The sequence below is a fragment of the Pantherophis guttatus genome, chromosome 2, assembly GCF_059756535.1.
Source record: "Pantherophis guttatus breed Tessera chromosome 2, ASM5975653v1, whole genome shotgun sequence".
Classification (NCBI taxonomy): domain Eukaryota; kingdom Metazoa; phylum Chordata; class Lepidosauria; order Squamata; family Colubridae; genus Pantherophis; species Pantherophis guttatus.
Window position 1 is genome coordinate 64,063,662 of NC_142064.1, and position 15,238 is coordinate 64,078,899.

Genomic DNA, 15,238 nt, shown 5'->3' on the forward strand with positions numbered 1-15,238 from the left:
AGGCAGCGTCACGTGAGGTGTCGGGACTTTTTTCCCCTTCACGAAACTGTGTGTGGGCGTGGCCAGCGCATGTTGCATCTGGCCTTTGGGCCAGGAGTTTGACAACCCTGGTCTAGATGGTAATATTATTTTCACAATGCACAATTCCCAGAATGACACAACAAAAACTGCCACCATATGGTGCATATATGTGCTATTATAACATTTTTCCCTCAAAAACATTATTTTACCTTGCAAATATTTTGTTATTTTCCCCTATTTGTAAATATCCTCTGAAGTTCTGCATACACCACTTTTGTTTAACCATTTTAAATATTCTGGTGCCTTTAACATAATTATTAACTTAGACCATTTGTACACACATTTTAAAAAGCCAGTTTTAAAAGGTATTTGTGAGATCCACCATCTGGATCTGTCCATTGTAAGGATTTTATTTTAGGTATTTTTATTACAAGAGTGAGTTTGGAGGGGACCCACTTCTTACATGTGTTATTAAAAGATGCATCTTCTTTAGCTCTTATTCTATGTCTACTAAGTTTTCTTAGTTTACTTTGGTATACATTTTGATCAGGGGTGAAATCCAGAAGGTTCTGACAGATTCTGGAGAACCGGTAGCAGAAATTTTGAGCAGTTCAAAGAACCAGTAGTGGAAATTTTGAGTAGTTCAGAGAATCGGCAAATACCACCTCTGGCTGACCCCAGAGTGGGGTGAGAATGGAGATTTTGCAATATCCTTCCCCTGGAATGGGGTGGGAATGGAGATTTTGCAGTATCCTTCCCCTGGAGTGGGGTGGGAATGGAGATTTTGCAGTATCCTTCCCCTGCCAAGCCTGTCAAGCCACGCCCACCAAGCCACACCCACAGAACCAGAAGTAAAAAAAATTGGATTTCACCACTTATTTTGATTAAAGAACATGCAAAAAATACCTCTCATAAGTATGCCAATTGGCACACTCAAAGAACTTAGATCTTTGCAGAAAGTATCTATTTTGTTAATGCCTCTCCTATTATATAACTTATAATTTTGTATCTAATAATATTTACCTCCCATTTACCTACCCTATGTTTCCTGGAACCTCCTTTGTCTTTTTTGAAATATTGTATTACATTGGCTATTTTCCAATCCTTTAATGTGGAGGCCAGTTCTACAGATAACATGCATATTTTTATTCAAAGATCAACATGTTCACGTTAGAGTTCCTTAAGAGCTCTCAGCTGTTTTACTGAGCTGCCTACTCATTGCCAGTACTGTCAGCAATCATATCTCCTTTACGTAAAAGCTAACTAATGATTAATTAATCTTGACTGGTCAGTTTTTAACAAGCTCCATACAAGTTCAGGTAGAATCAGCTAGTAATGTACAGATTAATAAAAGGTTTATGTGCCCTCTAAAGAGGGGTGAAATCCAGCAGGTTCTGACAGGTTCTGGAGAACCGGTAACGGAAATTTTGAGCAGTTCTGAGAACCGGCAAATACCACCTCTGGCTGGTCCAAGAGTGGGGTGGGAATGGAGATTTTGCAATATCCTTCCTCCTGGAGTGGGGTGGGAATGGAGATTTTGCAGTATCCTTCCCCTGCCATGCCCACCAAGCCATGCCCACCAAACCACACCATGCCCACCAAGCCACGCCCACAGAACTGGTAGTAAAAAATTTGGCTTTCACCACTGCCTCTAAACTACCCTTCTGTGCTGTTTCTTAATTGACTTGTTGCTTGATCACATGATACTAACATGAGAAGAATATTTATATAATTATGAAGTGTTTTTCAATCAGGTTATTTTTAAACAGCAGAAAGTGACAGCAGGGAGTCAATCAAGAAAAGGGTGGGGCTATTTGTTTGTGAAATTAACTTCCTGTAAGATTGTTGCATTTGCCAGGTTGTGTGTAATCGCTTTAAGGTCTATGAGGGACCTTAGGGGAAGACTTCTGAGTGCTTCCCCCTATCTTCAGCCATTAAAAAAACTATAAACAATAATCCTCAAAATAGCAGTCTTTCCCTTGAAGTTCAGAAACATGCTTCATTGTTAAGGTTTGTAAGTGGCCATCTCTGTTTATTCCCTCAAAAAGCAAGACCATTTATTGAATGATCATGGTTTGTTTAAACATACTTTATTGAATAAATCATGATTGGCTAGGTTTGCTCAACATGCACTATAAACCATGGTTTAAGAATGGCACTAGACTAAGTCAAACTCAGATAATCCACATTGTGACTTAATATCAGGGGTGGCTTCTACTTATCTTTAGTTCGCAAGCACAAATCACTTCTGATGACGTCCGGGTCAGTGGGCGGAGCCTCCCGCCAGTTTTACTACCTGTTCTTGCAAACCGGTTCAAACCGGAGGCAACCCACCACTGCTTAATATATATTATATTATATATATATTATGAACCCAATCCAGACAATTTGAACAAGGATGCCTAAGGGAGTCAAAAAAGTCAAGGTGGCAGACACAACTGTAAAATGGAAGACCCATCTCCTTTTCAATATGTGTGCGATGACATATATACAAAATAAGATGGCTGACACTTCCCTGATTCTGAGAGTTACTTTATTGTTTTACTTTATGGTATTCTGCTGATTAGTGTATTATATTTAATGTTTTTCTATCATATTTAATGTTTTTCTATCTCTGTTTCTACAGAAAATAATGTATTTAACAATTACAATTATCCAAAGGAAATATGAAAAAGATATGTTTATGTATCTGTGAGAGTCAGTTTGGCCTACCGGTTAGGGCAGTAGGCTAGAAACCAGGAGACTTGGAGTTCTAGTTCCACTTTATGAAGGAAAGCCCACTCTCTAATCCCATAACATCAGGCTCAGGCCTCAGTGTCTGAGCCCATTATGTCAATTTGTGTTGCAACCAATGGATTGGTACTTGATTGATTCTGAAAAAAAATGCAGATTCTCCACTTTTGGGGAAACACTGAGAAGGGAAAAATATGTTTATGTCCTTACTTGTCCTGAACATGCATGAACCTGAACAAAACTCTCAGCATAGAATTGTGCTGACTGATATAATGAGAAATATAAATTTGCTCTAAATATTAGAATTGAACAGAGCCTAAGAATATACTTAACAATTCAAGATAGCTGAGATTTCACATCATGATAAATCATGTTTTTTATTAATCCATAATGATTTGTTATATTCAGCCATAAATTGGTTTACACATCATGCTGGGTACACACAACATGCTAAACCAAAATTGAACAAACTACATTGTGACGTACACTGTTGAACCATGCTACCATTCTTGGTCATAAAACTTTCCCATCTTTCAAAGGTCTACCTAGCTTGCAAAGATCTAGATCTACATTCTGCCCATTTCTGCCGCACGACACTCCCAGACATAAATCCAAATCTTCAGTTCTTTCAGAAGTTCTTCAATCACTATGAACATTGTCCTTTCCCATTCATTTATAACAATGTGTACAAACAAGGACTGCCTCCCAAAATTGTAGAATGGGCGGTTTCATTATTCCACCAGCACTTGAGGCTCATAAGCAAGTGTTAATCGTCATCTTTCAAATTTCACAAGCTTGGAGTTTTACAGTTTTGTATAGGCGAATGACTGCTCAGAGAGACACAGGAAAGTGAAGCAATGACCTTAGTGTAAGGACTGTCGGTGTGGTTACGAGTCAGATAAACGTCAAGAAAGAGAGAACACAGGGTTTATCTGGACGTTGCTGCTGGCTGACTAGGACCATAGTTACAATTCTACCAGCAAGAAAGGTGTCTGTTTCTTTAAATACCTTTGAGGGATTAAGTCTACAGCTATGTCTACGGTTAACCGCACTTCTAATAGCTACAAGAACCCAGGATTTGAGGTAAGTCTAAAATGTTTTTTTACTGTTGTTGTTGTTTTAAAAAAAGTTCAAATACGTTAACACAGTTTCTGGGAAGCACTGTCACCTGCTTCGGAACAAGCAACAATTCTTTAATAACAAATAAACTTGCTAAGAAAGATCCTGTCAGTGCAAATGCTCTTTTCTCAAAGACTGGATACAATTACACCATTGTGAAGATATGTGCCACTTACTGTTGTTGTTTTTCCTATTCCTGGATTATTATATTAGTAGAACTAATTAGTCCTACTCCTGTTTGACTCGGGAACTGAATTAGTTGCAAGAACAACTTTTAGATACATTCTGAACTTATTTAACCTATTTGGAGGAATCAGACTTCCAGTCTAGATCACGTTGCGCAGATTGTAATGATTGTGGTAGTAGTGTTCGTTGCACAACATGATTGCAACACTACGTATGTATAATTGCATCTTTAAGCATCTTGTGCCATTGTACTAATGTTATCAACATTAATTAGCATTTGCTACAATTGTACCCATAGGGACAGAAAATATTTGCATCTATACTGCTTCAGTAGTGTAACTTCCTCAACCTGGCACTTTCCGGGTTGGTTAAGATTACAACGCCCCAAATAGCACCATCAGAAGAATTCCTTGAGTTGCATCTCATCACATTTGGATGACACCTGAGTGGGAGAGACTGATTGATTAAATAATTCCAATAGGTTTTTAAAAAACAGCCTTCCTTACTTTGATGGCACACTGTCATAGCTGAGGACATTATTTTTAGATTTAGTATATCTAGAACATACAAAGTTGGGAGAAAACCTACATAGGAATTTCAGTTAAATATTTGTATCTTTGCTGCCATCTAATGGTTATCTGGAGTTTTACAAGTCAGATATACTAGCTCAATTTTATTTTTTTTTACTTTTTTTTTAAATTTCAGACTCAGAATTGAGTTGTCAAAAGTTGGCTGTTGTGGGTTATAAAATGCTATATTATTTTATATAGCACTTTATAACCCACAACAGCTCAACTTTGTAAATTAATTAAACACACTTGGTTTTTCCTCCAACAGAGAAGCAACATTTATGAGAACAAAGTTTTTCTTGTGTTAATTCTTCCTCTTTAAAAATGTATTCTTAGTGCAGCCATAAAGATCAGTGTTCAATCTCAACATTTAATCTCAACACAATCTCAATAGATTTAATCAATCTATGTGTGATTTTGAATGAATATTCAAATTGCATGAATGCTTCTCAAAATTATTAGTAGCTCTGGAGGGGCCATTAGAGTCAGCACTGTAGATTGCAGGTGTAAAGGTTCATTCAGAGTTGAAGCAAACTGATACTTGATTTGGAGCAGAAGCTCTCAGGGGTTTCTTAAGACCAACTAGTGTCCTGAGTGTGAAAAATTGGCACAGGCATGTTCCCAACCATATACCATATGCAGAGAAATTTTCTTTGGCTACAATGAACCTATAGGTCCCCTCTTTATACACAATTGCTTTCTAAGTGGCTGTCAGTACTTCATAATTATTACTTAATTATCTGTAGCAACTTGCAGCCAAATCTTGGGAAGTTCTCACACTATATATCTCCATACCTATATTTTCTTATATATCATTATTTTAACAAAAAAAAAGTTTGATTCAAAACCCAGTTTATACTTGCCATTCCTTAGAATAACTTCAAATATTTTTTAACCTTTTTTTGTCAATGGAAAGAAAGAAAAAGTAGTGCATATTAGAGAATATAAAATCATTGTGATTTGAAAATACTCTTCAAATATGGCCTGATGAATTTAACTGGAATGTATGTCAAGATTCATTTTTAAACAACTTGTAGAAAATCAAGAGGCTCAGATTTTGATGGGAGCAAATGCATTTAGGAAGGAAGTTTTCTCCTGAAATCTCATCCAAATCTAAATTGCATCTCCCCCCCCCAATCCCTACTCCCAACCTCACTGGTTCCTACATCCAGTAATTGTGTGGAGTTAGGATGCTTCCTAAATGTTTGGACCGCAATTCCAATTTCAATTCTAGAATTCTGCCTGTTTTATTTCACAATATCTGGAAGAGATGAGGCGAGATGGGAGAAGATTGAACTAACCCCATCATAAGAAAGAAAGAAAAAAGAACCAAATATAGGTACCGTATCATGCTTCAATTTAAAGCTTGTTAAAAAGAAGAAAAATAATAGATTAACATCCCAGCTTGATAGAACCTTTACTCTGAAGCAAAGGGAATGTTTTCCTTAGATCTCCCATATCCTTTTGGCACCAAGTTAATTTCTTTGATTTTCAGAGATGCATAAATTAATCATTAAACTTAAAACAAAGACCATCCGTCAACACTAATATAAATGTGTTCCAGTTTATTTATTCTAAAAAATAAGTAAGAGAATTTTCAATTTATATCAATCATCCAGTGGCACTTAGCTGTTTTCTTGTGGTCAAAATATCACATAACAGCCCCTGGGAGTTATTATCAAACTTAACATGGACAACTGTGGGATGTAGAAAGTAAGAAGGATTGGCAATTTTTTCTTTCTCACCTTCTTCCTCATATGTGTTTGTTATGAATTATTTCTTAACATCTTCATTCCCACTATTACTCAGGTTGAGTTGGAAGTGCCATTATTAAAATGGCACTACCATATGCAAAAGGAAAATTATCAGAGGACTAATGAACCTTCACCCCACCCCACCCCACCCAAAAAAAAAAACAGTTTGCAATAGCATATAATTTTGAAAAAGTATTTGGCAACAATCCAAAGCATCCTGATACTGGTAGTTCTTGACTTACAACTACAGTTGAGGCTGGAATTTCCATCATAAAACAGTGCAGTTATAAAATGAGTTATCCATGACCAGATCTGATTGTATGACCATTTTTACTGTGGTAATTAAGCGAATCGCCATGCTCATGAAGGAAGCCATGTTGTTGTTAGCCAAATCCAATCTGTTAATGTGAAACACCAACATGATGGCACATAATCAATAATCAATAAAAAAATATTTTAGGTGAACTCAGGTAATGCCAGATAGCCTACGGGTTCAATCAGTAGCTTATGTGACTTAGAACATTGAATTATCCATGAGTCAATGAAACCTGGGTAAACATGTGTGAACAAAACCTATAAGTGTCATGTTTTCATAGTTCATGAAAGCAGGAACTGAAGCCCAATACATCATACTGTTGGTTAGGGACGGCAAATTGTTCTGGATTGAAGCCTGCCTATAGTACTGGAATTCTCCCATTGTGCTATGACTTAATGGCTAGGTTCATAGTTTATGAGAAAGAACGGGGTAGGGAGGGAGAGAAAGAGAGAAGAATATGACATCACTCCAGAATCAGATGTTTTCTGTAATTGTGCCTTGCTTGTGTGGTCTCTCTGTCTGTTTCTCTCCATATAAGCTGTGACAGCTTCAGGCACTGAGTCAGAACCCATAGCACCCCCCAATCTAGCACAGGGTAGAGATGTCTAGTTGGCTATCGTCAGCGTATTGATATTTAATTTTGTTTTGACCTCTCCCAGCAGCTTCATGATCATGTTCAATAGTGCAAGAGAAGTGATCCCTGGCATATTCCCTGCTGAAATGCATTCGGATTCAACCTCTCCCCTCCTGCAGCCATCAACTTGACATGCCCACTCAGAAAGGAGAACAGCCAATGCAGAAGAATGCCTCCTATGGGCTGGATTTGCAGGAGGCCTAGAAGGATGCTGTGCTCAACAATATCAAAGGCAGCTGAGAAGTCAAGCAGGACAAGGAGGGTTGTACTTCCACCATTTATCTCTTGTCACAAGTTATCAATGAGAGCGGCCAATGAGTTTCCATCCTATACCCTGACCTGAATCAGAGTATGGCCAAATAATCCATAGAGCTCTCTACAGTTACCACCTAATCATGTTTCTATATTGTACTACACCATAATCCAATTTAATTCTTTTGGTATATGATTTATCCTTATCTGCAATCTAGGCCACTATAACTTTCTCAATAAACCATAGCTAAAAGAAATCTTGGCTCACAATAATATCTGAGCCCAACCAACAAAAAGGCTTGCAGTCCCTGGGCAGATAGAAGAGTTAAAAGTCGGATAATGAAAATTAAGAATTTGGATGCTGGAAGTCATCCTTTAGCAATCCCAATTGCTTTATTTAATTGTGGGTGTTTTCTGGAGTGCATTTCATTATTTATTTAACAGCCAGCCTACAATACTCCAAAAGCAAACTTAAAAAGTTTTCCTTAGGAGGGAAATCTTGTTGAAACAGCAGGCTGTATTTGTTTATGAAATAGCAGCAGGATTGATGTCACACTCAGGGAGAGTCTGTTACAAAGAAAAGGTGCTATCACAAGGAACATGTTGTTGTTGTGTCCATCCCAAAGGTGGGTTTCAGCAGATTCTGACCAGTTCTGGGAAATCGGTAGTGGAAATTTTGAGTAGTTTGGAGAACCTGTAATAAAAATTCTGACTGGCCCCACCCCCATCTATTCTCTGCCTCCCAAGTCCCAGCTGATCGGGAGGAAATGGGGATTTTGCAGTAACCTTCCCCTGGAGTGGGGTGGGAATGTAGATTTTATAGTATCCTTCCCCTGCCATGCCCACCAAGCCACGCCCACCAAGCCATGCCATGCCATGCCCACCAAGCCACACCCACAGAACCGGTAGTAAAAAAAATTGAAACCCACCACTGGCCAATCCCCCACATGTTTTTGATGGGTTGGAATTTCCAACTAGCCCTCCTTAGATGATTAAATAAGGAAGATGTTGTTTGTGCAAGATGTTGCTTGATGTATTCCTTTTCTGTGCTGTAAATGTATTTAAAGATGATTTCAGCTTTAGGTAGCCCCATACGGAATACCCTGCAATCTGACAGCGGTAATCAGAAGTATAAGTCATGGTAAAGAGCTTTGATGGTGCAATGGTTAGAATGCAGTATTGCAAGCTAAGTCTGCCCACAGCCTGGAGTTCGATCCTGACAGAGATCAAGGTTGACTCAGCCTTCCATCCTTCTGAGGTTGGACTCAGATTGTTGGGGGCAATATGCTGAATTTGATCCCATCCTCTCAGTTTTTTAATCGAATTCGGTTTTAATTGGGTTGTTTTAAATTCGGGCCAAAATTATTTAATTGTTTTTTTAAATGTTTTTAAATTTTATATGCTATATTTTATCCTGGCTGTACACCGCCCTGAGTCCCGCAGGAGAAAGGCGGTATAGAAATAAAATAAAATAAAAAATAAATAAAATAAATTTGTATGTAAGTCTAAGTGCTATAACTATTGCTCTTGCTTATTGCTCTTGCTATGAGTGGCTGACATCAAGGCATTCTGGTCCAGCTATAGCTATCCTTCTTTTAAAGCAGCGTCTGTGGGATGACCCTCATTTTATCTTCACAATATGCCTAAAGGTAAACTGTGAGGTCCACAGTGAAATGATAACTTAACCTGGCCCCATTCTATTTCTCTAACCATTACACCACAGTGTAATTCCTATAGCACCCCTGGATGGTGCACAGGTGGGATACATCGTTCTCTGCCTAAATGACCGGTTTCCAAATGTGGAACCTAACTGTAAGATAAAACTATTATAGAAAGCATTCAAATATGCATTTATCACTTAAATCAAATAACCAACAACATATCAAACTAGATATGAGTCTTCGGCCCTCCTGTCATAACTTTTAACTAAGAGAGAATGCTAAAAAAAAAAAAGGATTTACTAATGCGAGCACAAGATTGGAATAAAACTCTTATGATTTTCTAAGAAGCATTTTTGTGGCAAACAAAACTTTGATGGGATAATGGGAACAAATCAGCTATTAATAAAAAAAAAATACCTCCTCCCATTCTGCTCAGTACGGTCAGATGAGGAAAAGAAGTAGAAAAGATCATGAGCGTGCAGCAGAACTTTCTCTACGATGCAAGAGGAACGCTCTTTGCAATCTCTTTTGCAAGCTGCCCAATTTCAACTCTTTCCTCTGCAAGATTTGCAGGAAGTCTTTCAATTGTAGAAAGTTTTTTTTTTTTTTAAAGGAAAAAGAATCTTGTTTACAAGAAAATAAAGAGCTTGCATCTTTGTTGCAAAACCAGCTACTGAAAGGACCAAAAAGGGCGTTTTCTTACTTATCTTTAGCAAAACACAGTATGGCAGAGGACAAAATGCCACAGGAGGAAAGTAAGGAGTATAATTTAGGCCCCTTGCAAAAATACAGTTCTTGCATTTTATAGTTGCATGGCTGAAGTTTGGCGGGTGCAATTGCATCTTAAAGTTTGTAGCATATTAAACAAGTGAGTAAAAGAGCTTGCAGTTTGACCTCTTATATGGCAGAATCAGAACAGGCAGACAAAGGGTGTTGTTTAAACAAACAAACAAAATGAAAACTTAATGGAATTAAGGACTTGATTATTGTGCTTTGCCTCTTTCCTCTATTCCCTCAGGGAGCAGAATGTGTATTTGTGTTTGTGAATATCCTCCATTTTATCTTTACATTATCTTCTCTGAAATGAGTTGAGTGAGTATCCAAGGACACTCAAAAAGCTTCATGCCTTTGCAGACATTTGAATCTGGATTTCCCTCAATTCTTAAGTTTATTATGTAGGTAATATATGTATATCAAGAACTTAAATATTTGACTGAGACTGAGAGTGAATGATTGGCCTAAGGTCATCTAGATGGGTTCCTAAGACAGGACTAGAACTCATGGTTTCTCCATTTCTGGCCTGTTACTTTAACCACTACACCAAACTGGTTCTCGTTATTATATTACTAAGATTTAAATTTGTTCTTTTGTTGTTTGAGCAGTAAACTCAACATTATCAGATGGAAGGTAAATTTGCAGTCTACAAGATTGCTTGCATTTTAATACTGTTAAATAAAGATACTCAATTCTATTTAATACAAATACAAAAAATGTGGCTTTTATTAGCTTCAAAATGTGCCTCTTTGGATTTAGCTAAATAATTTATTAAGCTTAAAAGCCATTCTTTTTTTAATTATTATTTTAAAATGCCAATGTGACCATTTGTAGTCAGTAGAGGTCAGCTAAAAAGCATCATGTAGCCTCCAGTTTTAGCAGACACTCCTAGCACCTCTTAAAGTGGAAGAATCACCCTACAATCCTCTTAGCTCTCCACGATCCCATTACAAATATTCAGTGGCAAAATGGCCAAATGTCAACCCCTAATCACGGGTGTCAAACTCAAGCGCACTATGGGCCAGATTATACCATATCGCGACTTCTTTGCCTTTGTGGAGCCAGAGTGGGCGTGGCCTACACATGATGTATCTGGCCCATGGGCCGCCAGTTTGACAAGCCTGCTCTTTTGGACCCAGTGTTGGATTCTGTAGGGAAGGAATAAAAGGTGAAAATGGAGAAGGAAGATTCTGGAAGGCAAGATATTTCCAATTCCACCTCTAAAATTTCAAAGGCTCTACCACCGAGGCCCCAAATCATATTTCTGCCAAGAACAGTGTGTTTGTGGGATTTAAGACTGGTGAGGGGAAGAGTTTGTTCCCATATGCCTCCCACTGTTTTCTATCCTTAATTCAATATATTGAAATAAAGTAAAAGCTGAAAGAAAAAAAACCAGCACTGCTTTTTTTCCCTCTGATCCCACTTTACCAAATGGTCTCCTTAGGTCTTCTTGATCCCTGAAAAATTGATACTTGACTGCTAGACTCTAATGGGTTTCAGATTTTGGTTTGTCTGACCCTTAAACTGTACTCTGATCCACTGTAATGAAATGACCGATCTCACCTTTACAGTGAATCAGTATATTTGACTTAGAAAATTCATTAATGGATTTCTGCCCATGAACCATGATTGGGAACTCAAGGGTCCTATTTTTTAATTTTCAAAAGGCAACAGGACTCTTTTTTTTTTCCTTGAGGAAGAAGAAAACATTTCACTTCTCATCCAGGAAGCTTCATCAGTTTCAGCTGGATGGAAGGATGAGGTGGGAGAAATGGAAGGATTATATTTCTTTGTAGTCATCTGGTCATTAGCACTCTTTCTGAGAGCTGTTAAGGCCACTTGGGAGTTATCTGAGCCCTCGGGGTCACTTGAATCAGAGTGCAAATGATTCAGGTAACCCTGAGGGCACAAATAAATCCCCAAGTGGCCTCAACAACTCTCAAGAGAGGGTTCTAACAACCAGATGACTGCAAAGAAATATAATCCTTCCATTCCACCCCCCTTCCTGTCAGAACCTATCCTTCCATCCTCCCACCATCCAGTTGAAACTGATGAAGCTTGTTGGATGAGAAGCGAAACTTCTTTTTCTTCCTCTTCCTCAAGGAAAAAACAATCCAGTTGCCTTTAAAAAAACAAACAAACCACCTTTGGGACAACTATGACTTGGATGACTGAGACTCTCCATAGACATGTTTGGGAAAGTTGTCCTGAGGCTGGGGATGGATCAGTTGATGGGTTATTTTATTTACAAATGGCAATTTAGCCCAGGCAAGAAGACATCTGGGAAAAAAAGCATTTCAAAGAGGTTCTGCTTTTATTGGCTCTTTATAAAGGAGGCTAGGAAATTCCTCTTACAGTTATGAAGAATCTACAGCCACCCAGGATTACCATTAAAGGTATTGTACTAAAATCCATGTTCTTGCGTCCTTGCCTTGCAAAATATAATTCAGCAGAAACCAGCCAAGCCTGGGTGTTGCATGGTTAGCATAAGTTTGCTCAAAATATAAGGCTACATGTTGTACCTATTTGCTTTTCATTCTGTTTCTCTCTACCCCACCCTCCTAGTCACAAACTGGCTTTGTTTCTCTGTGAAACATTAGAGGCTGTGCCAAAGTTATATGCATGGATACAGAAACCAAAAAAGATTGGACCATCTTTTTGTGGCCAGGAACTGCACTTGATATTATTTTGTGGCCAGTGATACAGTACAGATCAGACCATACTTTTCTTTCTTTGTTTTTTAACTGTTAAGCTAATGTTAAGATTTATGTCGTCTCTGTGAGACATACGAGCCTGGGCTAGAATGAAATTTGCAAAATTGTATTTAATCAGAAACACAGTGTGTAAAACATTCGGCAGTTAATGACTTAACTACATGATATGAATCATCCCAATCGTTGGAAACCAACAGTTCTCCTTCGTCCAAAGTTGGTTAAGGAGTTTTTATTTGCAGTTTTATAGTAAGCCAATCTGAATGCTTCTCTGATTTCTCAAGATACTAAAAGCTTCCATTATTCGCCAGCAGATAATTCCCAATAGTAGCACAATAATAGTAATTGCCAACTTAGAATTTACAACTTGAATGAGTCCCCCATGATAATAATCTTTAACGTTCAGAATAGAATAGAATAGAATAGAATAGAATAGAATAGAATAGAATAGAATAGAATAGAATAGAATAGAATAGAATAGAATAGAATTATTTATTGGCCAAGTGTGATTGGACACACATGGAATTTGTCTTCGGGATGAAAAAAATGTGAAGTCCAGGACAATGAGATAACATTCAGAAATGGCTCAAGCAGATGCCTGCCTAATTCGCTGAATGATAAGGAAGATGAGCTCAATCAGATTTGCAAGATTCTGGTATTACAGCCAGTCTCAGGAAAAGTAGTTGTACCCTTCATGTGGAATTTGTTGGCTGGCTTGATCTACCTAGTGGGGCAGCAGGATGAATATCACTGCTGTTGTCCCATGTGCTAACTGAAGTCTATTCATCTCAAGTCATGTCATCTTTAAATGTTGTGTCTTGCAGGAAGATGATGATTTTTCAAAGACAAATGGTATTGCGTTAAGAAACAGAAACTTAGAAAGAAGTAACTCCCTTCAATCTGATGAGGTAAGAGGAAAATGGGTAGGTTCATAAGTCACATTCAGTCATGAAAAGCTTTGTGTTGGCTTTGTGTGCTGATTTAATACACCTTTGGTTTTTTTGATTGTTAGTGTTCATGCCACAGTTGTTTTAAATAAGTAGTTTGGGAACTGGAAAGGAGCCAGAATATAATTATGGCATGGGGAAGTAAAGTTATTAACTTTGGGTAACTAAACCCCACCCTTTCAATTAAACATAAAAAGGTAAAGGTTCCCCTCGCACATATGTGCTAGTCGTTCCTGACTCTAGGGGGTGGTGCTCATCTCCGTTTCAAAGCTGAAGAGCCAGCACTGTCCAAAGACGTCTCCGTGGTCATGTAGCAGGCATGACTAAATGGCAAAGGCGCACGGAACGCTGTTACCTTCCCACCAAAGGTGGTCCCTATTTTTCTACTTGCATTTTTTACGTGCTTTCAAACTGCTAGGTTGGCAGAAGCTGGGACAAGTAATGGGAGCTCACCCCATTACATGGCACTAGGGATTTGAACTGCTGAACTGCCGACCTTTCGATCGACAAGCTCAGTGTCTTAGCCACTGAGCCACCGTGACCCATTCAATTAAACATACATAAAGATTATTAAGATAACTGAGATAATGTTGGATGGTTAATAGAGAACAGGCAGCTTGAGAGTCACTGAGAACTAGAAGGAGACTTTTCTTTGTATCTGGCCCTTGAAGAAGAATCAAGGGAATAAAAACACAGTATTAATAACCCATTTTTCTTTCTCTTCTCCTAGCATGAGACAAACATCAATATTGACAATGAGCCACACGGAAGCCAACCTGAATCAGAAGAAAACAAGAATCTTGGGTGCAAGGGGTAATAATTTCATTAGGAGTTCTCCACCGATTAATGTCCCTGTCAAGTGAAGTTTTAGTGCATTCAGACACACTGAGTTTAGTTTTTGGCTTCAGGGTTCTTTTTGATATGTAAATAGCAAAGGCCTGTTCTTCAGGTCACTCTATCATACTTTGCTTCTTTTCTAATAAAAGATTCAATAAAGGGTTGTTCTAACTTATTGGCATATGATTATTGTTTATTTAAATCATATCCCATTTTTCTTCTAAGATGAAAGATTCTCTTTCCTATTTTTTTTTCCCATAGCAACAGCCTTTTTGGGTAGTTTGGATTAAGAGATACCTTTTAGAACATCTAATCCCTCCAGGGTAAGATCTGCTCCTATCCTCCTGACCTTCTGAAAACCTGACTCTGCCATTGGCTTGCAGCCCCAATGGAGGAGTCTCATCCTGGAGATAGTTGATGGACTAAAAGCAGATCCTACCTCATCCCTTCACACCTTGTTCCTGCTCTCCCCACATTTTTACCAAAACTTACAGTTTTATTGCTATATATATTTGAGATGTTTATTGCTTTTAACTTTGTAAGCCACCCAGATTCACCTGGTGGTGAGATTAATTAATTAATTCTACTGGACTGGCCCAAAACTTGGCTTAGGTAGCCAAGGATGGACTGGAACCTGGGTCTCCTCGATTTCCAAGTCTGGAAATCATTACACCAAGTCTGACCACACCACACTGGATCTTAGGCTTGCTTCACACATGTCACT

At 38.2% G+C, this 15,238-nt stretch overlaps 1 protein-coding gene across 1 annotated transcript in view; it reads left to right on the top strand.

The window, feature by feature from the left end:
* The first annotated feature begins 3,410 nt into the window (after positions 1-3,410).
* SLC28A3 (solute carrier family 28 member 3) overlaps positions 3,411-15,238 on the top strand; it is a 44,343-nt gene continuing 32,515 nt past the window's right edge. Inside the window, exons 1-3 of the mRNA XM_034410148.3 lie at positions 3,411-3,837; positions 13,555-13,638; positions 14,408-14,490. Of these exons, the coding sequence (XP_034266039.2) occupies positions 3,787-3,837; positions 13,555-13,638; positions 14,408-14,490 (218 nt within the window). The 5' untranslated portion in view covers positions 3,411-3,786. The remainder of the gene's footprint in view (positions 3,838-13,554; positions 13,639-14,407; positions 14,491-15,238) is intronic.